Here is a 22,878-nt window from a genome sequence, read left to right as displayed (position 1 = left end):
GTTCCAACCTGGAAGAAGCTGGATGTAGAGTAGATATTAGGAAGAAATTCTTCCCCATGGGAGTGGTGAAGCACTGAAACAGCTTGTGGAGAAGAGGTGTGGAGGCTCCAAGCCTGGAAGTGTCCAAAGGCTGGATGAGGCCTTGAGCAAGCTGGACTGGTAGGAGGTGTCCCTGCCCGTGGCAGGGGCTTGGAACTGGATGATCTTTAAGGTCCCTTCCAAACCAAAGCATTCTGTGATTTTATGATTGTGAAAGGGAGGGAGAAGGTTTCCACCTCAGCACCAGTGTCAGCACACCCTGCTGCTGCCGGCACAGCAGAGTGAAGAAGACACAAAGGATTCATTCTTCAATGAGTTCCTCTCCAGGAATCACAGCAGAGGACACTGGGTGTGTAACCTTCCTGCAGTGAAACATCCATGGGTTGGGCACCTTAAATCAAAAAGAGGAGTGTAACTCAAGTGACCTCAATCTTTTCTCAAGCACTTCATAACACAGCAACTCAGCAATGCTCTGGGAAAGAGAGTTAGGGTTTGACATGCACCAGCAGTGCAGGGCATGCCTACAGCACAGCTCCAGTGCTTTGCTGACTCAAGGTGCAGCTCTGCTCTGAGATGGAGCCACAGCTGTGCCCATCAAAAGCAATTGCTCAGGTCACAAAGCCCAGCTCCACCTCCACACAGATCCTGTACCACCAGAGAGGGTTCTGGCTTTCAAGTCTGTGCAAAAGCCTCATAAGGAAACAATATCAGATGAAGTCAATATCCAGATGCTCTCTGTCTAAGGGATGGAGAACTACATTGGCATTAAGCTAGATGGAAAACTCATGTTCAGGTTTAGCTTACAGGCTGTTGTGAGTTTTGAGGGCAAGCAATCTTCCTGCTCGCAGGCTTTAGCCCTGGGATAAATTGCTGCTACAGCATGTCTGGGGCTGCACAAGCACTGCTGTGTTTAGTACCAGAGAATACATTCAGGATGCAGATTAGTTATTGTACTTTTCTCTCTCCAACTCCCATTTTTCTGTAAACTCCAAGTGTCTCAGCTGTGCAATTTGCCATGCTCCTTCCTGCTGTGGGACCTCTCAGAAGAGAGGAAAAGCTTCCACTGTGTTTCAGCTCAGACTTGATACACAGAAAAATGCTGATGTTGTCTAGTCTGAAATTGTGCTCTCCTCACAGTGCCCAAACCCCCCGAGGCCTGGCTGGCAGCAGAGGCATCAGGCATCCCTTCCTGTCCTGTCAGCAGTTCCACTCCTGCCTTGACTGGCAGCCCTGCCACAGCTGCCCAGCAGAGCATCCACCCAGTCAAGCATTCAAGCAGCTCTGATGTTTGCTTTCTTTATGGCAAGAGCAAAGTTGTTACCAAGGGCTCGAAGGTCATGAAGAGCTAGGAAGAAATCCAGACCCTTGCTTGCTTGTTGCATTGGAAATGCAAGAGCACAGATGCCTTATCTTTAGATCAGGCCTTATCTAAGGCAGGCTGGGGTGCTCTTCAGATAGCAGCCTTGGAGCTGAGAAACCAATTGCTAAAAGCAAAGCTTTGTGCACCCACTTTGCATCTTAAAAGCCACTGCTTGCCCTCCTCACTACCACTGCTTTTGTTTAAGCAGAGGATATAACCAAGACCAACCTAAAGCATTCTGCAATGTCATGATTCTCTCGTCGTGCCTCCCAGAGCCTTGGGAGCTGCACAAGAAATGGCCTTGGGAATGTTCTATGCTCTGTGCTTCAGCATGTTGTGGAGGACCTTCACCACGTCCCACTATTGACCATTGAATCCTTTGGGAAAAGTCACTTATGCTCATCCAGCCTGACCATCACCCCAACCCCACCATGGCCATCAAACCATGGCCCACAGTGCCCTGTCTACATGTTTTCTGAACACCTCCAGGGATGTTGACTCCACCCCCTCCCTGGGCAGCCTGTTCCAGCACCTGACCACCCTTGCAGTCAAGCCATTGCCCCTAGCAGCCAGTCTAAACCTCTCTGAAGTGCCATGGAAGAAAACTAAAAGGATATTTCTCAGGGAACCTTCCCCATCCATCCCCAGTCAGTGCTCCTGCACCATGCAGTGGTGAACACAACCCTGCTGGAGCAGCCTCTGGCAGGCAGAGTCACTGCATGGCAAGGACACAAAAGCCAGCCTTAAGGCATGGAGAACACAGGGCACGAGAGAATAGGTTGGCATGAAAAGAGCTCAACAAAACCAAGAGAAACAAAATGACTCTGGCTTATGGGGCTGCTCCCACCTTTGGATGCCAAAGGTTTTTACCTGAACTGACACTTCATAGAGTTTTTCCTTGCCCAAGCTTGCTGGGGAGCTCTTGAGGTTTAGTGCTACTGGAGCCTTGCACTTTGATAACCATAAAGGTGAGAAGTAAAAATGAATTCATTTCAATGAAAGAGTTGTTTGAGGTCTTACCTATGGTGATAGGAATCTGAGGGAAAGTTGCTGAAAATATTTGGTATTTTATTTCAATTAAGAGGCTCCAATTCTGTCACAGTCTTTGGTTTGGGAAAAACAAAACAAAACACAACCAAGCAAAAAACCTCAGCAACAAAAATCCAAGCACCTGAACCCAAACCAACCTCACAACCAAAACTAAACCCCACCACAATAAAACCTCAGACCTTCAGGATTTCTTGTGGATCAGGACTGGTTCTGTCTGATTATTTATATGAATTTCAAGTCTATGTTTATAATGTAAGGGGCTATGTGTGTGTGGTCAATATCTTTCTGGTACATCAATTATCCAACTTGGAGAGATGCCCTTTTCAAGTTTTCAGTGCTCTGGGCACTGCCAGGAGTCAGTTTTTGATGTGTGACCCTCACATTTCTTTCAGCATTAGGAAATGCACAGAAATAAGTCCTGGGGTGGCTTAGGTGGGAAGGGACCTCAGAGATCATCTGCCCCAACCATGTCTACAATATGCTTCATACTTGTGTTTCAGCTGCCTTTTGTTCTCCCTTTGGCTGCCCTGTGTCTGTGACAGGGCAGATAATCTCTGCTTGACTCTGATCTCATCAGGTGCCAACACATGAACATCCATATTCACTTTCCCTGAGATACAAATTCCAGTTCCTACCCAGTTCATTGCTTATTACTAGATTAAGAGTTCTAACAGTGGAGCTGAACCATGACTGTCATCATAGAATCACAGAATGGCTCAGGTTTCTGTTCAGGAGAGAATCACAGAATCATAGAGTGGCTCAGGTTGGAAGGGAGCTCAGAGCTCTCCTGCTCCAAGCTCCCCACCATGCCCAGGGACACCTCTCAGCTCCACTCAGCTGCTCAAGGCCTCAGCCAGCCTGGCCTTCAACACCCCCAGCAAGGAGGCAGCCACAGTCTCCCTGGCCAGCCCATAAATTCTATTCTAAATAATAGAGCACAGTGAAAAGAAGTAGAATGATTAAGCTAAAAATAAACTCTACATTCCCAAATAACTTTATTTCTGCGTTATCAAACTGTCTTCATTTCTGGCTTGACACCACACCTGTGCCTTGAGGCCAGACATTTGATTCACATCATTGCATTCTAAAACTGAGTACAAAATCCTAGGTTAATGACAAAGAAGAAAAGATGCAAGCTGAAGGCAAGATAAGTGATTGGGTATTCACACCAATTATCCCTAGAACACCCCCTGAGAATTCCACTTACTTAGCTAAGGGCTCCTGACAGCAAGCTCAAACCCACTGCCAGGCTCCTGTGACGGCGGCACAGGGACACTCAGGCTGGCTGCAGGGAGGTTCCATCAGCTGATGCAGGTGACTGCAGCAGCCTCCACCTCTGCAGAACACCACCAGCCCTGCCCAGCTCTTCAGCTGAACCTGTGCCTGCCCACATCTCTTCTCTGCTAATGGAAACCCAAAGTGCCTTTTGACTTGAGCACACCCAGCCCATAGCAGGACCAGGGTTTGGCTCCACAGGAAAAGTCATTTCCAAAGGTCCAAAGTTACCAAAAACATTCCCAGCAGTGCAACAAAGTCAGGACAGTCCAGCAGTCTCTTCAGCTGCTTCAGGAGCAGCTGGTGAAGAGTTGTGGTCTTCCTGCCTAGGACATATGTCCAAGCTGTAAAGTTTAGTTTTGGAGGAGCATGGAGTGGAAGGGACCCTCTGAAGTTCAACCCTGCCAGGAGATGCCACTGTCCTAAGTTAAGGACAGGGGGAAATGAAAACCTGTGGTGAAGAACTGCACACCAGAGACTGTGATCTGGAAACCCCTCCTCAGCATGGCTACAACCAGCTCTCAGCCCAGACACAGTTTCTAGGGCAGTGCAGGATTTCTTCTCAAACTGAAATCCAGAGGAATTGCTTTGACTTCCAATGTGCCTCAGAGACTCTGAGGGTTAGAAGCAGGGGATAAGCCTTGCAGGCCACGGTGCAGGAGAAGCAGAAGGGGTAGCTGCAGATGCTGTTCTGGTGTTACAAAACTAATACAATTCCTATCAATCTTTCAAGACCTGCTACCCTTCTCCTCAATTCATGCTACACTTTGGAAGAGCTCACACAGGTGCCAGCTCACACAGGTGCCAGCTACCTAGATTTTAGGGAAGCCAGTAAAATCTGCCAGTCCAGGCCAGCTGATGTCTGTGCCCTCATTGCCCTCACCTCTGACACCTCCCCCGGGCTGCTTTTCCCCTGTAACAACTGTAGAAACATCTGAGACTCTGAAAACACTTCTGGCTCACTGGTTTAGAGAAATACTTTTGCTAAGGGCCAGGACACATCCACACTGTTCACATTTTCCTTCTGTTGGATCAGAACCGAGATAAAAATTTGTCCTGCTCTGAGCTGCACCAGCACTGATTCTGCTCAGGACTGTGAGTGCCCAGCTCAGGCTCTGCTCACTCAGGCACTGGCTGAAGCTCAGGGCAGCTTGGCACAGCCAGGGGCTGCTGCTAGCAGGGAGAAGCTGAGGGGCAGAGCTCCTGCCAAGGCCTCAGGGGCACAAAGGCTCTCCCTAAGACTTGCTCCTCTGCACACACCTCCCAGGTGAAGGAAGGCAGAGGGGGCAGCTGTAGGGAGGAGCAGACAGCACAGGAGAGCCTCAAGTGCCCCCCAAGGCATTGCAGCCCATCTTCAGCAGCAAGCTGAGGCATCCCCAGGGTCAAGTTCTTCCTCCTCTTCAGTGACCAGCATCCCAGCAGGGCTCTGTCCATTCTGCCTTTGACACATGAGTTCCTGAATTCAGCTCCAGAATCCAGCTTCTCCATTTGCTTCCCATTTACCACTGCATCCAGTCTGAGACTTGCCTAATGCCTGCCCCCAGCATCAGGGATGCCATCCTTGCCATCAGGGGTTGGGTCCCATACTGGTTTGTGTCTTTGTGTCTCCATTTAATTTTATTCTCATTTTCATTAAACTTGGTTCAGTTTTGGGTTGGTTTGGGGCTTGTTGTGTGTTTTGTTTTGTTTTTTTCCAATCCATCAGTCTCTCTCCCTTATTCCCTTTCTCTTCCATTGGGGAATGCAGAGGGGGCAGAGAGAGCCTCTGGCAGTCATCTAGGGTCTGGGCACACTCGCCCGCTGAGTCCATTGCACTGTGTAAGACTTTCCCAGTTCAAGCTGAAATCCTCTTAGGTGGGCAACCTGTAAATATGAAAGAAAAAAGAGTTATTAAAGCCCAGATGACATTCATCAGTCAGCAGAGATCCCTGTCCTCAGCACCATTGTGCTGTGTGACAGCTCACAAAAGAGCCCTGTCCTGTTGCATTTGGTTTAGTCTCCCTTTAGCACACACACACAACTGATGCACTTGTAGGTAAAGAAAGGAACAATTAAGGCTCTAGAGAAGCTGATAAAAGTTTAACCATGGTGCTTGATTTTGTTTTAAAAATCAAGGCATTAATACTCATGCAAAATATCAGTTGCCTTCCTTCCATATCAAACACAATCACAAAGCTACTGCTCCCCACAGAAACTGAAGGTGGCAACAGGAATATCTGTACAGCTAACACCTGTACTGTGGGTCTGAAAGCAAATCTGGGATGCAGGTCCCATGCAGGCAGGGTGAGTGCAGCTGTACTTCTGCTGTAGTTTCATACAATCATCACAAAATGGCTGTAATGGGTTGGGATTTCCCCCCCAATACTCAGGTTGGAAAGGAGCTGAGAGCTCATCTGCTCCAAGCTCCCCACCATGCCCAGGGACACCTCTCAGCTCCACTCAGCTGCTCAAAGCCTCAGCCAGCCTGACCTTCAACACCCCCAGCAAGGAGGCAGCCACAGCCTCCCTGGCCAGCCTGGGCCACACTCCCACCACCCTCCCAAGCAACAACTTCTGCCTCAGCTCCACTCTAACCCTGCTCTGCCTCAGCTTCCAACCATTCCCCCTTGGCCTGGCTCCAGAGCCCCTCAGCAGAAGTCTCTCTGCAGCCTTCCTGCAGGATGCCTTCAGGTCCTGGCAGGCAGCTCTGAGGTGCCCCTGGAGCCTTCTCCTCTGCAGGCTGCACAGCCCCAGCTCCCTCAGCCTGTGCTCCCAGCAGAGCTGCTTCAGCCCTTGGAGCATCTTTGTGGCCCCCTCAGGATTCACTCCACAGCTCTGTGTCCTTCTGCTGCTAGGGACACCAAAACTGGAGGCAGGATTGGAGGTGAGGTCCGAGCAGAGCAGGGTCCAGGGGCAGAATCCCCTCTCTTGCTCTCCTGCCCACAATCCTCTGGCTGCAGCCCAGCACAAGGCTGTCTCCTGGCCTGACCCAGCTGCAGGACCTTGCTCTGACTTGTTGACCTGCATGCAGTTGGCACTGGGACACTTCTCAGTCCCAAGCACTGTTCTTTGCAATGCACAGAATGAAAGTGATGCAGACTGAAAGGTGATTCCTTCCCATGTTCCTGCTGCTGTTGTACCTTCTGCACGGAGTCATAGCTGATGCTAACTTGGTGATTCTCCACAACATTGTTCTGGGTGACAGTAACTGCTGTGATCTCCTGCTGTGCTCCCAGTATCTTGATCTCTTCGAACTTCAAGTTGTTTGGGTCAGAATAGCCATTGGTTTTGGCAGTTATTTGGAGAGCAGTCTGAAAAATAATAGTGATGGCATTGTTATAACAAAAGCCTGCCAAAATTCCTACTGGTTTAACCACTTTCTTGCCATAATGCAGCATGAAGTAAGCCAATTCTTTTTCCCTATCATATCCAAGATTGCCTTGCTTGCTGTTCTCACAATGATGTTTTTCTGCTGTGTATACAATATGCCTCATAGCTGTGCTTTAGCTGCATGTTTGTTGGTTTGCTTTTGTGCTTCCTTTGGCAATAAGAAAAGGCTGCCCTGTGTCTGTGACAGGGCAGATAATCTCTGCTTGACTCTGATCTCATCAGGTGCCAACACATGAACATCCATATTCACTTTCCCTGAGATACAAATTCCAGTTCCTACCCAGTTCATTGCTTATTACTAGATTAAGAGTTCTAACAGTGGAGCTGAACCATGACTGTCATCATAGAATCACAGAATGGCTCAGGTTTCTGTTCAGGAGAGAATCACAGAATCATAGAGCGGCTCAGGTTGGAAGGGAGCTCAGAGCTCATCTGCTCCAAGCTCCCCACCATGCCCAGGGACACCTCTCAGCTCCACTCAGCTGCTCAAGGCCTCAGCCAGCCTGGCCTTCAACACCCCCAGCAAGGAGGCAGCCACAGCCTCCCTGGCCAGCCTGGGCCCCACTCTCACCACCCTCCCAAGCAACAACTTCTGCCTCAGCTCCACTCTAACCCTGCTCTGCCTCAGCTTCCAACCATTCCCCCTTGGCCTGGCTCCAGACCAGGAAACGTCCCTCTGCAGCCCTCCTCATTGCTCCCTACATATAAATGCACCTTCATTTTTATATCCCCATCATTACCTCTGGTAATTTGGCTACAAGTTTCAAACCTCAAAAGGAGTTGAGGATTTTTATCTACAAATGATTATGTGATTAGACATGATTAAAGGCAATAACTAATGCATGTGCTTCCCCTTTATATTCCTTTGCTTCCACTCCCATGTTCCTGTGCAATCTCTCTCACTGCTTCCCTGCTCCTCCACCAGGAAAAGAGGAAAAACAACTTTAGTAGATATTTTTATTATCAGAAATATCATATTGGTTGGAATCCCTCTCATATTGTGTCTCTGCTCAGTGTGGCTGCCTCCTTGCTGGGCATGTTGGAGGCCAGGCTGGCTGAGGCCTTGAGCAGCTGAGTGGAGCTGAGAGGTGTCCCTGGGCATGGTGGGGAGCTTGGAGCAGATGAGCTCTGAGCTCCCTTCCAACCTGAGCCACTCCATGATTGTGTGATTCTGTACTGAACAGGAACACTCTCTGCACTGCACCCTGACAGAAATTAACCCTTCCAAGGCAGTTTCAGTGTGAGAACAGTGATGTCAAACTCAAAGTCGAAGCAGATGCCCTGGCTGCAGACAAGAGGAAGGTGTTCCCCTCCCTCTCTGGAACACCCAGCTGCATTTTTACAGTTTGCAAAGATTAATTTTCCAATTTCCAATATGCTGAGGATTACAAGCACTGTATTCAGCTCCCTTCTGACTCTCTTAACTGCCTTTGATGCTTTATGGTTCTCCCATTCAACAAACACTGCTGCTGCCTTTGGTATGTGAAAGGAAACAGGAGCTCTTCAGATGTTTATATTAAGGAGGAGAAGGCAAATAGCACATTTCCATCCCAGTTAAATTACAGTAATTTGAACATGAATCCATTTGGAGTTTGTCAAACACTTTGCTTCTCAGTAAAGCTTACAGGAGAACATGGAGGAGAAAAGAATTGCCCTTTGCAGGCACTATTGATAAAAGCAAAATTAAAAGTAAGAGCATTTCCAATAAAATACTTACACCAGAGACTGTAAACTCATAGTAGAGGTAGGCTTCCCTCTCCACTGTACCTGAAAGGCAAAGAGAGAAGTCACCCTTGCAGTGCAGGAAGGACAGGCATCACAGCAAAGCTGTGTCACTGCTGCAGACCAACAAGTTCTAATTGTCAGCATTACTCCAGTTACAGGCTGCACTGAGCAGCTCAAATATTTACTCATGATTCTCTGGGGAACTGAAATCTCTCTTTTTCTGCTTTCCTCAGGCCAGACTCCCAGGAGATTGATTTTTTTTTCCACTTTCCCAAATTCCCTGAAAGCAGTTTTGCTAAAATATACATTTCTTTTTTTAGACTTATTTCTTCTCATCTTAAATGTAGATGTATGGCTTAAAGTTAATCTGTCACTATACCCTAAAGAAGCTCTTTTTGTGCAAAAATGGCAACAACATCAAGGCTCTGCTGCCCACAGAAGCATGAGGGAGGAAGGAACACAGCGCCGGGAAAAGGCAAGACAAAACCTGAGTCAATTTGGCAGCTTTTCTCCTCTGGATGAAAAGAAAATCACTGCCATTGCAGCAAATTGCAAAGAGTTTCTCTGAGAAGCTGCAACCTGCAAGTTTGGGGCAGGGAATAAAATCAGAAGATGTTTTATTGGTTTGTTTCTCAAGAGCAGTGAGCACAATAAGAGCTTCGTTATTTTAAGCCCTGACAAAGCAGGACATAGAGCTGTCACCCATACAGCCAGCAGCCACCCAAGGCCTTCATATTTATGGCAGCAATAATCAGCTGCATCACAGCTTTAGTTCTTAACAGCAGCCCTAACTTCCACAAACTTTGAAAAATGAAGGCTTGGAAGTTTTGCTGAAGATATGATGAGTGGAGTTAAAATAACAAAAGGGATTTTGACAGGCTGGATGGATGATGTGGAGGCTAAGGTAGAAAAGCAGATTTAGCTTTTGATGTGAGGCCAGGCTGAGGGAGCTGGGGCTGTGCAGCCTGCAGAGGAGAAGGCTCCAGGGGCACCTCAGAGCTGCCTGCCAGGACCTGAAGGCATCCTGCAGGAAGGCTGCAGAGAGACTTTTGCTGAGGGGGTCTGGAGCCAGGCCAAGGGGGAATGGTTGGAAGCTGAGGCAGAGCAGGGTTAGAGTGGAGCTGAGGCAGAAGTTGTTGCTTGGGAGGGTGGTGAGAGTGTGGCCCAGGCTGGCCAGGGAGGCTGTGGCTGCCTCCTTGCTGGGGGTGTTGAAGGCCAGGCTGGCTGAGGCCTTGAGCAGCTGAGTGGAGCTGAGAGGTGTCCCTGGGCATGGTGGGGAGCTTGGAGCAGAGGAGCTCTGAGCTCCCTTCCAGCCTGAGCCATAACGCCCACCTGTAGATTCTCCGTCATCCCAGAATAAGTCCCCAGAAGCTGCATTGTTGTCATCCATGGCAATAATGAGTCCCATTGGATTCCTGCGGCTGTGGAAAGAGAGACTTGTGTCTTACATGCACAACAGACACCTCAGCAGTGCCTGCCCCCTTCATGTCCCTGCTGGGCTTGTGACACTCAGCAGGGTTGCAGTACTTGGAGATTGCCTCAGGTTAGGCCTTGGCTGCCTTTCCTTTTCCCATAACCAGAGTAAAAGGCATGGCAAGGGCACAAAATGCTGTGCAAATAAACGTGCCCTGGATGGCTGAGCTTGCGCTGGAGCCAGCTGTGGAACTGAGCTGTGGCTCACAGCTAGGGCCCTGCTTCAAGGAGAAAATGCTAAACAGGATCATTTGGGCTGGATCTTTGGATCCACCCTGTCTCTAACTCTACCAAGGCTGGTGCTAAACCACGTCCCTCAGCACCACATCCCTGCCTCTCTGAAACACCTCCAGGGAGGGGCATTCACCCACCTCCTTGGGCAGCCTGTGCCAGTGCTTGAGAACCCTTTCAGTGAAGAAGTTTCTTCTAATACCCAATCTAAGCTTCCCCTGGGGCAACTTGAGGCCATTTCCTCTGGTCTTATGATTTGTTGGTACAGAGAACAGATCATCTCCCACCTCTCTCCAGCCTCCTTTCAAGGGAGTTGTAGAGAGCAATGAGGTCTCCCCTCAGCCTCCTCTTCTCCAGACTAAACAACCCCAGTTTTATCAGCTACTGCTCACCACAGCTGTTCTGGAGACCCTTCAGCAGCTTTGTTGCCCTTCTCTGGCCTCACTCTAGCCCCTCAGTGTATTTTATGAATCTGTGAATGTCCTTCTCGGAGTGAGGGGCCCAAAACTGACCCCAGGGCTTGAGGTGTGGCCTTGCCAGTGCTGAGTAGAGGGGAAATACAACGGGCTGCTACTGCTTGGTAACATGACAGTCCTCAGCTCAGTCTTGAAAATAAAGCCGTGGAAGCCATGAGGTTTGAAGCACACCTTGCATCTGTTGTTTGAGCTGGCTGCTGAGTCGGGTAAACATAGCCTCCCCTCAGGTGGAGTCCCATCTTGTCTGCTGGCAGGAACAGGCTGGTCCATTCTCTTCTCACTGAGATTTTTGCCCCCTGTTTGGCAGGATGGAAAACAGATCAAGTTAACTTGCATCACTCTCTGCTTTGAAAGCTTTCAAGTCCTGGGTTTCATCTTGATGCTTCCTTTTAGAGAATGCTTAAGTTATGTAAGTATCTCTGTGCCAGCGGGCACATAAAGCTCAATCAGCTGCACATCAGTGTCATCTAATGTCACAAATCAACAGCTCTCACTGTTCTGGTTTAGCTCAGTCAATACAGAGAGCAAGCCCTGATGGGAGTCTGATGTGAATACAGGAATCTGATGTGAACAATGTTCCTTTTTTTACCCACAATGACCTTTTTTCACCCAGCAAAAGGATTATCACAGCAGCTGGAAACTTAGAATCCTAGAATGATTAAGGTAGGAAAAGACCTCTAAGGTCACCAAGTCCAGCTGCTTTGCAGAAACCAGACTAGCAAATGATAATTGCAGGCTCTTGTGCATACAGTTATGTGTCATGGGTTGAGTTGAATCTGCTGCTGGTATTCAGTCCTGTGCTGCTGTCATGCCAGCTACAAAATGCAAGTGCTGGCTAGGGCAAAGTATCCTGGGGCTTGCAGTCCAGATTGTAACGGTGTATTGTATTCTATTCAGTCACAGCCTTTGCTCAGGTTTCCACTCATCTCCTGTGCTGTATTCCATATCTCTGTGTCCTTCCTTGAGGTGCTGATTCATGCACTTACCCCACCACCCTTCACCCTTAGCCTCACCATTTCCCTCCTGCAGGCTTGTCTTTAGGTCACCCAAGCTGGGCTGACAACCTGATTTCATCACACAGCCACTTGGAGACTGCCCATAGCACCCCCTGCACTAACTGTCATGGTGGGGCCAAACAAGCCCCAGCACAAACCCAGACAGACCCTGAGGTGTCTAGACATGGTCCCCCTATTCCCCCTCCTTCCTGCAGACAGCCAGGGTAATGTGGGGAAAGGAACTAAGGGGACAGGACCAGGTGTGTCTGGTAAAGAACCCTGCTTCTGGGGTAAGGACACGTGTGCTGGCCACTGCTCCCGCCTGACCAGGCCTATGCTGCTGCCTTTATGGCCACAGCCTGGCACAACCCCTTCCCATTAGGTCACTGTGTGCTGCCTTCAGTGCCCTACTGGCTTGGCTGTTCTGGTCGAGCCTGCCCCGTGTGGCCGACGCCATCTGGCTCCCGGGGCTCTCTCTTTCTGTGATATTCCTCCTGCTTTGCAGGGACTTGTGCAGACGCTTATCACTGCCCAAAGCCTGCACATCCCTTGTAAATACCTACTCTAACCAGACATGGAACCTATTTAAGATGCTTTTGGCAGTTTTACACATTGGTGGAAGGTTATTAACATTTGTGTTCACGTTTGCCATATCCTTTGTAAATGAAACAACATTCCTCAATGCTTTCTCACCGTCTCATACTCATACCACACTGCATCAGGGAAATAGGCTTGGATCGTGTCCACACCCTGCAAGGAGAGCAAAGAAACAGCTTTCAGAGCTGAAGGCACTGCAGTGTCCAGTTAAAACTCAGCTTCACACTGGGAAAAGCAATGATACTTCTCCACCTCACTGCTATCTCTAGTGAGGTTTATGATGTTGTCCAGAAAGAGAGCAATTCAAATACAACTTCTACAAAGCTACCAGCAGAAAAGTGCATCACCTGTCTCCAGGAGAAGTGAGAAGAGAAAAGAGGGGAGGGGGAGGGGGAGGGGGGAGGGGGAGGGAAGGGAGGGGGGAGGGGGAGGGAAGGGAGGGGGAGGGAAGGGAGGGGGAGGGGGAGGGGGGAGGGGGAGGGGGGAGGGGGGAGGGGGAGGGGGAGGGGGAGGGGGGAGGGGGAGGGGGAGGGGGAGGGGGAGGGGGAGGGGGAGGGGGAGGGGGAGGGAAGGGAAGGGAAGGGAAGGGAAGGGAAGGGAAGGGAAGGGAAGGGAAGGGAAGGGAAGGGAAGGGAAGGGAAGGGAAGGGAAGGGAAGGGAAGGGAAGGGAAGGGAAGGGAAGGGAAGGGAAGGGAAGGGAAAAAGAGAAAGGGGAAGGGAAGGGAAGGGAAGGGAAGGGAAGGGAAGGGAAGGGAAGGGAAGGGAAGGGAAGGGAAGGGAAGGGAAGGGAAGGGAAGGGAAGGGAAGGGAAGGGAAGGGAAGGGAAGGGAAGGGAAGGGAAGGGAAGGGAAGGGAAGGGAAGGGAAGGGAAGGGAAGGGAAGGGAAGGGAAGGGAAGGGAAGGGAAGGGAAAAAGAGAAAGGGGAAGGGAACGGAAGGGAAGGGAAGGGAAGGGAAGGGAAGGGAAGGGAAGGGAAGGGAAGGGAAGGGAAGGGAAGGGAAGGGAAGGGAAGGGAAGGGAAGGGAAGGGAAGGGAAGGGAAGGGAAAAAGAGAAAGGGGAAGGGAAGGGAAAAAGAGAAAGGGAAAGGGAAAATGGAAAAAGGGAAAGGCAAAAGGGGAAATGGAAAAAGGGAAAGGGAAAAATGAACAGGGGAAAGGGGAAAAGATACAAGGAAAAATGAAAGAGGAAAAAGGAGCAAGGAAAAGGGAAAAAGGAAAAGGGAAAAGGAAAGAAAGGAAAAAGGGAAAAAGGAAAAGGAAAAGGAAACAAAGGAAAAAGGGAAAAGGAAAAGGAAACAAAGGAAAAAGGAAAGCAAACCCCAGGCTTGTTAGGAATATTTCCAGAGCTGTAAGTGATGTGATGTAGCCATGTCAAGATAAATGTATGCTAAGGATTTAGCCAAACCCTGTGTTTGCACTGGAGACAGAGCTGTGTTAAAGCTAACAAGCAAGGCCTCTGCCATCATTTTACTAACAGTTCTTGCAGGTCTGGTCAAGACAGAAGAGTTCAGACTAGAAGAGGACCAGAGGCTCCTAAGGGAGATGTCAGAGGCTTCTGTTGCAGCTCAACTTACTCATCACAAGAGGAGAGGCAGTGTGATTTCAGCAGGAGGCACACACACAGCAGAGCAGCTCCATGCTCTGAGCTGCCTAACAGAACTGTCACAGACTGAAGAGAGAAAGGGTAGGACTGGAAATGGTTTGTAATCAGAGCAATGGAGGTGTGACAGGAACAGTGGAACCTGGGGATTTTATGCCAGAAAAAAGAGCTCAGACTGATGGCTCAACCTGACCCAAACAACAGCAAAACAGCCAAACCTACCGGGTCAAGCACAGGGGAAATGAGCAGCCCGGGACCCCACAGGAACTGCCTGTCAATACCCCACGTGTTGTCATCAGAGTAGAACCTGGGCAGGTGGAGAAGGCAGAGGAAGACACAGCATTAACTGGGTTTAATGAACTAGAGCAGCAGCAGCAGCAGTCCAGATAGGGTACTGACTGCCTACAACTGTGACTGAAGAGTGGTGAGGCAAAACTACTCTTTTACAGTTCCTCTTGATCTGAGTCGGTCTGAAGATAAGAAGGTCACATTGGATTAGTTTAGGTAGTGTTTACATGTGACAAAGTGCAGGGGGCTGTGTCCTTCACACAGCTCATTCAAGAGCTTCCAGGGAAGAAAAGAAGCATTTTAATGTATGTGTGGTGGTGGAGAATAATTTGATTAGCTGACAATAGCATCTCATAGCAACTTCTAAGAGTGACTGACAATAATATCTGCAGAAATAACAGCTGGTTTCTGATGATGGTATTCCGTGACTTGGGAAGTGTCTCTATATACTCCAGTCCACATTGGTGCTTAGCAAGTCCCTGACAACACTGGGTGGGCTTTTCACCCCTCAGGCAGCGATGCCCAAGGCTGAAGGGTGCACTCACTCATGCAGAACTGGCCGCACCACGGTGACCCCTCGAGTATGGGCTTTGTAGAGCAGCGTGTACAGGTAGGGCAGCAGGGTGTAGCGAATGTTCAAGTAATGCTTGGAGGTGTTCACCAAGAGGGAATTGGCTCCAAACACAGCTGGGTCCTGAGACTGAAAGCAAATGCCACATTATTAATAGCATTTTCATAGGTTCACAGAATGGTTCAGGTTGGAAGCGACCTGAAAGACCATCCAGTTCCTCCCCCCTGCCATGGGGAAGTTCAGAGACACCTCCTGCCAGCCCAGGTTGTTCAAGGCCTCATCCAGCCTGGCCTTGAACAGCTTCAGGGAAGGGGAATCCACAACCTCCCTGGACAACCTGTTCCAGTGTCTCATCACCCTCAATGAAAAGAATTTCTTCCTAGTCTAGACCTCCCTTCCTCAAGCTTCGATCCATTGCCTCTCACCCTATCACTACAAGCCCTTGTAAAAAATCCCTTCCCAGCTTTCTTGAAGGCCCCTTCCTTCTAGCCCCACTTCATCAGGCAGAAAAGACTCTGCAAAACATGTGAGAAGTGGCTGCTGCTTCAGAGGGCATGAATCTCAATGGTGCACATCTGCTTGGTGTTTGCCTTTTCAGCGGTGTGACCTGAGGTCCTGCTCCTCTGTGCTCCCTGTGTTTTCTGCTGCATGCCCCTCCTTACCCATCCACAAGGAGGGCACCTCAGGCTTAGCTCAGGTTTCACCCTGGTGTGCAGTCAGGTGCGTGCTAAACGGCTCCTAAGAGTCAGCCTGGTGGGGCACACAGCAGTGGAGCTTGTCCTTGGTGCTGGGCACCAGTGCTGTTCAAAATGCTGCCGAATAAGCCTAATGGCAATTAGCCCCTTTGAAGGCAAAGCTCTCAGGTCTAAGGTTTCATAAAGAGGTTCTGCTGTCTTCAAACTGGTCAGCTAAGTATTCATAAGTGGCAGTAGTGCTGCTTTGCAAGGGGCTGTGCAGTGAAACACCAGAGTGGTTTGAAAGAGAAAGCACAACTTACTACATATCCTTCAGCATTGTGGTTCCTGGAAAAGGGGTAAAAGGCTCCCACTTGCATCCAGCGCCTGCAGAGCTCTTCCGTGGTGTTGTCAAAGAAACCACAAATGTCTGCTCCAATCTGCAGATGCAAACAGGGTGTGCTGGCTGTGCAGAAAGGTGCACCTCCAGCACCTGCAGGCTTCCCCTTTGCAGAGATGCTTGCATTCAGCCTTGGCTGCTGGCCAGACCAATCAAGCTACTCAACACATCTGCACCTTTCTTCTTTCAAGTTCAGACCATCAGGGAATGGTTTAGGTTGGAAGGAACCTTCACAGGTCATCTAGTCCAACCCTCCTGCAGTGAGCAGGGACACCTGCAACTAGGGCAGTCTGCTCAGAGCCCTGTCCCATCTGACACGGAATGGGCTCATAGCTCTGTTTCTTCCAAACCCTCACCCTCCTGTTTGATGTTCATATGCTTAAATGAGGACAAAGCTTAACAGTAAACAAATTTAAAGCATGGGAAAGAGTGTGGCTATTTCCCTCACAAATGGATGTCTCCACTGCATTGGAAATGAGAAGGAAAAGAGCAAAGTGTTTTACATTGGTCACCAGTGCTTAAAACTTACTGGAAGTAACAGGTAGCTTGTGATAGTCAGACAATTACAGAATGGTTTGGGTTGGAAGGAACCTTCAAGATCATCCAGTGCCAACCCCCTGCCATGCCCAGGAACACCTCCCACCAGCCCAGCTTGCTCAAGGCCTCATCCAGCCTGGCCTTGAACACCTCCAGGGAAGGCACCTCCACAGCCTCCCTGGGCAACTTGTGCCAGGCTCTCCCCACCCTCACTCAAAAGAATTTCTTCCTCATCTCCAGTCTCAATCTCCCTTCTCCCAGCTCAAAGCCATTGTCCCTTGTCCTGGCATTCCCAGCCCTTGTCCAAAGTCCCTCCCCAGCTCTCCTGGAGCCCTTCAGGTACTGGAAGGCTGCTCTGAGGTCTCCCTGGAGCCTTCTCCTCTCCAGGCTGAACAGCCCCAACTCTCCAAGCCTGTCCTCACAGGGAAGGTTCTCCAGGGTCTGATCATCCTTATGGCCTCCTCTGGACCCTCTCCAGCAGCTCCAGGTCCCTCTTGTGCTGGGGGCCCCAGAGCTGGAGACAGTGCTGCAGGTGGGGTCTGAGCAGAGCAGAGGGGCAGAATCCCCTCCCTGTGCTGCTGCTCTCCCTGCTCTGGCTGCAGCTCAGCACACAGCTGGCTCTGGGCTGCCAGGGACCAGTGCTGGCTCCTGGGGAGTTTTTCACCAAGTGACCCCCTCAAGGCCTTCTCCTTAGCAGTGGTCTGGAACTACTTGTCACCCAGACCATATCTGTGCTTGCGATTGCCCCAACCCAGGTGGAGGTGTAGATAAGATAATTTGTTAGCCACAATTATCTCTCAGGCTACACCCACAGCCATGGCTCTCCAAACTGGTGACCTAACCCAAAACCCAGTAACTGGAAAGAAATGTTCAAACTAAATTGCTAAGCAGAATTAATTTGGAGCTGAAACTGTAGGATGGTTATCTAGAGGGCATTTGATTAGCTGAGCTGTTATCCCAGAGCTGGAGTTGCTGTTTATCCAGGTGTTTTGAATGCCATACATAAGGGAATCCGAAGAGGTTAAATTCCAGCATTCCAGGTATGGTCCATCTTAAGTGATCCCAGGTTGCTGCATTGTCTCCCAGCCAGTGTCCTGTGTAATTTCCTGATCCAACAAAAGTAGACCTCGAAAGAAGGAAGCTTCTTTTCCCAGGAAACACAGCTTCAATGGCTCTGCAAAGGAAATGAGACTGGAATGATGGGAAGGAATGCAGACAACTCAGACATCAACAGTTTCACAGGAGGCAGATTTACACTGCCTAGTTTGCACTGATTCTTCTGCCCAGGGATGTGGATTCTTCTCCAGGTGCCCAAGTGTATTTTAGTGAAGCTCAAATCATTTCATGCAAACCTTCCCATGCAGCTCTGACAATCGGCGTGGAGGTAACCTTACAGTTAGTGGATTTTGCCTTTACTGCACTGGCTTAAATGAACTGCGGCATTGGCCAGGAACTGGGTTCTTACATGTGAAAGAGGCTGTTTACAAAGGCCTGCAGGGACAGGACCCAAGGCAAAGGCTTCAAACAGGAGCACAGCAGATTTAGATTGGATGTGAGGAACAAGTTCTGCACCTTCAGGCTGCTGGAATACTGGAACAGGTTTCCCAGGCAGCTGGCTGGGGCCTCAGCCCTAGAGATATTCAAAGTGAGGCTCAACAAGGCTCTGAGCACCCTGATCTAGTAGAGGATGTCCCTGCTGACTGCAGAGGGGCTTGGACTAGAGGTCCCTTCCAGCCCAGACTACTCTGTGATTCTGTGATTTGCTGTTTTGGAAAATTCAGGGCATGTGCTGTCCTGAGAGCTTGCTGTAAAGATTTCAGGATACATTACTTACTTCTTTGTTGACATGGCCATGGAATGGCCATAAAGACTGTGGACATCATACTGTTGCCCCCACTTCTGCACTGCATCCATACAAAGTGTCTTGGAATACAGGAGTCTGTCCAGAATATCTACAGTAAAGGAATGCAAATAGTGCTTTTAAAGGACATTTTGATCAGGGGTATTTCCAATCACTTCATGCACATTCAGGGCACTCAAGCCTTTTTTCCTCTTTAATCCTTGCACTAAGGCCAGGATGGAGCCAGGCTCTGCTCAGGGATGGCCAAGGACAGCACAAGGGGCACTGGGGCCAAGCTGGAGCAGAGGAGGTGCCAGGAGAAGAGAATGGAAACCTTTGTCCCTGTGAGGGTGCTGGAGCCTGGAGCAGGCTGCCCAGAGAGGTTGTGGAGTCTGCTCTGGAGCCTTTCCAACCCCAGCTGGCTGTGCTCCTGTGTGTCCTGCTCTGGGTGCCCTGCTCTGGCAGGGAGTTGGGCTTGATTTCTAGGAGTCCCTTCCACCCCCTACCATTGTGTGATGCTGTGATTGCTACTACAAAACCCAAAATGCCTCTTGTGGCTACTTTTGGTTCATCATTGCTCTGTTACCTTTTCTGCTCTTGAGCTTCACAGGAACAACTGAGAACCACACTGGGAATGTTGGGTTCAGAATCTGACACCACACTGGCAATGGTTACCTGAACCTTCCCCTTAACACAAACTGTGACCACCATTTCAACTCTGCATGCAACTCAAAATCTACTGAGAGTGGAAGAAGCTACTTATTTTGTCAGACATAATTAAGGCAATGGCAATATTCAGCAAGAATTAGAGCAAAAGGGCAGTTACACAAAGCAGGCCTCGGGTGGGGGGCAGAGTGCACTGATATCTTCTGTCAATAGCAACCTTCAATCCCCCACCCGTGAGAACCACACTAACTAAGCTTTGCACCCTTGCAGCCAATGGCACAGTGATTCACCATCTCTCTGACTGTTTTGCTGTCTGGTTAACACAGATGGACTTACTGGGAGTGTAAGGAGGATAGTTCTTTTCATTCTCTGCACAGCCTTTGTTTGAGCCTTGAAAGAAATTGGACACTTCGTTCATGTCCTGCAAAGGTAAGATGCTGAATGTCATGAGGTTTCCTAAAGCACACTTTCCTGACAAAGCTTTGTGTTCTGTCCTCTCAGCCTTTAAGGAGTAATGCCTTACAATCACTATCATACAACTGAGCAAGAACACTGTAGTGCAGACACTGCCACAGCTCATTCCTGCAGCAATTAGCATAGGTCTCAGTGATGGACAGACTTCTATGTGCAGATGAGCATCTGTATCTCACTTCCATCTCACCCCCACACAGAGAGCAATTGCAAGAGGTGCTCAGAGGCACACTGGCTGTGCTTATGGCCAGCCCCATGTAGCTCTCAATGCAGGGTCTTTGGGATGGAGCAGGTGTGGAGAGAAAAACAGAACCGGCAAAGGCACACTGTCAAAACACACAACCTGTGCTGATCCCAGCGGGTCAGCAGCCATCCCTTGCACATCCAATCAACACCTGTCCTTGACTGGTTCTGTAAGGAACAATAGCAATGAAAGTTGTGAGTGGCTTACAATCCAGATCCCATCGTACGGCACGACATCGTAAAACAGTTTGCACTCTTCCACCCACCAGCTCTCGCAGTCTGGGTTGCTGAAGTCTGGGAACACAGCTTCCCCTGGCCACACCTGCAGTGTACAAGGCAAATAACCATCTAAGCTTTAATGATACCAAAAGATAGAACAGATTCATAGAATCAGAGAATAGCCCAGGTTGGAGGATCCTCTGGTCCCACCTTCCATGGGGAATGGAATCTAGATGAGGTCATCTAGGCTCTGTCTAATCGCATCTTGAAAATCTCCACTGATGGGGGCTCTACCATGGCCCTGGGAGCTTGTTCCAATGATTGTTCTAATCTTAAGACATTTCCAGTGCAACTTGTATCCATAGCCCTTTGAATTCGCCACAGGACTCCTTGTGAAGAGAGAGCCTCTGTCCTCTTTTTAGCTTCCCTATAGGGACTGGGATATCACAGTGACCTCTCCCCTCAGGCTTTTCTTCTCCAGAAATACTGAACTTCTTCAGCCCTGCCTAGGAGAGCAGCTTCTCCAGGCCCTTCATCATCTTTGTGGCCCTCCTTTGGATCCTCTCCCATCTGTCTGCATCTCTTCTGAATTGCAGGGACCAGAGCTGGACACAGTACTCCAGCTGAAGCCTGACAAGGGCTGAGCCGAGTGGGATGATCCCAACTCTGCCTCTGCTAAGCAATGGCCTGTGGGTGAAGCCCAGGGTCTGGTGTGCCTTTGCTGCAGTGGTGGCAATCTGCTGACTCACACTCAGCCTGCTGTCCACTAGGACCCTCGCAGTCAGCCACCAAAGGCAGTGTTAATACGATGAAGGCTTGTGAACAGCAAACTGCTGGTGACAAAGCTTGGACGCAGAAGGGAGGCAGAAAGAGCACAAGTTTCTTCAGTGTGGAGTTTTCAGTTCCCTTTGTACCACACAAGCAGCAACAAACATAGTACCATAGTATCAGTCAGGGTTGGAAGGAACCACAAGGATCATCTAGTTCCGACCCCACTGCCATGGGCAGGGACACCCCACACTAGATCAGCCTGGCCAGAGCCTCATCCAGCCTGGGCTTAAACACCTCCAGGGACAGGGCCCCAACCACCTCCCTGGACAACCCATTCCAGGGCTTCACCACTCTCATGGGGAAGAACTTCCTCCTCACCTCCAGCCTGAATCTGCCCCCACATCACAAAACTGTGTCAATAGATGTTGGAAATCTAAGTTAAAAAGATAATGTGGGAGCTTGCTCTTAAGTCACTACTGGGAAAATAACTGGGAAGGGGGTGGTGAATTTCCTCTTGGCTCATCAAACCACCCTGGCCTGCCTTTTTTATTCAATGGAAAAAAATTGTAAAAAATAAATAATCAAGGAAGGTAGAGACCTTTGGCTGTTAATTAATTGTCCTTGGCTGCTAATTAAGAGTAATACATGTTTCCATAATTGTCTACAGGACAAGCCAGAGAAGGATCATATCCTAGGTGAGACCTTCAAACCTGAGTTCTCACCGGCAGCTAATTTTACTGAAGGAAGCAGCTTAGAGAATGGGAGTTCAGGAGGAGCCCCCTGCCCTCAGAGTGCCACCAGAGCAAGTTCAGGCTCATAACCCAAAGATTACCTCCCCAACTAGTGTGGTTTCTCCATCTGATTCATTAACCCAGACTTTCTTGCTCTCTCCCCTGACGTAGCTTCCATAGGGACTACCATCCACCAGATTTTGTGTGCTGATAGCAGGGTCCTAAAACATAAGAAATGCCAATGAGCAAACAAGAGCAGCTCACATACACTCCATCAATGCCTGCTAGAAGGCTGGGCAGTGTATGCAACAGTTGCACAGAATAAGCAAAGCGTAGTGAGAAACAGTTACAAGGGGAAGAAAGAGCTGTGCTGACCAGGATGATGATGTACTTCTGCCCGGCGGCATGCAGGTACGATGCAAAGCTGGGGAGATCGCGGAACTTCACTTTGTCATAGGTGAAGTCTTTCTTTCCCTCCATGTAGTCGATATCAGTGACCTGAGTATCCTGAAAGAGAAGGGAGTCCAGCCCTGTGACGAGGAGTGCCAGGGAAAGGCTTTGGATCTCAGCCCAGCACACCTTCTGCCAGCTCCCCTCCGTCCCACGGTGAATGCGCTGCTGGGATCTCCGTGCAGCCTGGCAGAGAGTGTGCTGTCAGGAGCACTCGCAAAGCAAGTGCATCTCATCTCATACTTTCAGCCCTAATTAATGGTACTGACACATCTTTTGTGCCTCCAAAGAGCCTCATTTCGCAGCAGCAGCATCTCAATGAGTGTGCACATTGGCATCCTCTCAGATAGCCCCTGGCCCTGTGCTTGTTTCATTGCAGTTGTGTGACTTCAAGAGCTGAATCCAAACATCCCTTCCTCGAATCTTAACTTAATATTCGGGCATTTTTATTCCATTTAAGCCACCAGGCTAATGTAATCTGAAACTGCTGTTAATTAAGACTAATATATGGTTCCATAATTGTCTACAGGACAATTAAAAGCATAATGTCATGGATTAGGTAACAGAGGAAGTGGATCTGGAAAGTGCAACCGAGAAAAGGTTTACAGTCCAATGAAAACCTCCTGTCACCGAGCCCCCCACAGCTCACATTCTGATCATGGGTCTGCCATCAAAATGCACAACCCCCTATGCTGCCACAAGCCTGCATATTAAAATCTACTCATTTAAACTGGCGTCAGAGGAAGCAGATGCAGAACACCACGGTCAGAGTCTCTGGGTCATTTCTCCTCTGACAGGATGCTGCCCCCCTCAAGGTCCATACTTAC

The 22,878-nt window shown here is 49.4% G+C and overlaps 1 protein-coding gene across 1 annotated transcript in view; it reads right to left on the bottom strand.

Annotated features, from left to right (window-relative positions):
• Positions 1–2,047: 2,047 nt before the first annotated feature.
• SI (sucrase-isomaltase) overlaps positions 2,048–22,878 on the bottom strand; it is a 35,765-nt gene continuing 14,934 nt past the window's right edge. The window contains 18 exon segments of the mRNA XM_054175532.1: positions 2,048–2,114; positions 2,247–2,343; positions 2,346–2,367; positions 5,522–5,587; positions 6,844–7,014; positions 8,811–8,860; positions 10,151–10,239; positions 11,170–11,294; positions 12,687–12,743; positions 14,413–14,497; positions 15,024–15,178; positions 16,047–16,163; positions 17,663–17,834; positions 18,495–18,612; positions 19,503–19,587; positions 20,089–20,202; positions 21,703–21,822; positions 21,977–22,108. Coding sequence (XP_054031507.1) covers positions 2,048–2,114; positions 2,247–2,343; positions 2,346–2,367; positions 5,522–5,587; positions 6,844–7,014; positions 8,811–8,860; positions 10,151–10,239; positions 11,170–11,294; positions 12,687–12,743; positions 14,413–14,497; positions 15,024–15,178; positions 16,047–16,163; positions 17,663–17,834; positions 18,495–18,612; positions 19,503–19,587; positions 20,089–20,202; positions 21,703–21,822; positions 21,977–22,108 — 1,842 coding nt within the window.

This window comes from Dryobates pubescens, chromosome 32, assembly GCF_014839835.1.
Source record: "Dryobates pubescens isolate bDryPub1 chromosome 32, bDryPub1.pri, whole genome shotgun sequence".
Lineage (NCBI taxonomy): Eukaryota > Metazoa > Chordata > Aves > Piciformes > Picidae > Dryobates > Dryobates pubescens.
The sequence above is the reverse complement of the archived record's forward strand: the minus strand, read 5'-3'. Positions and strand labels throughout refer to the sequence as shown.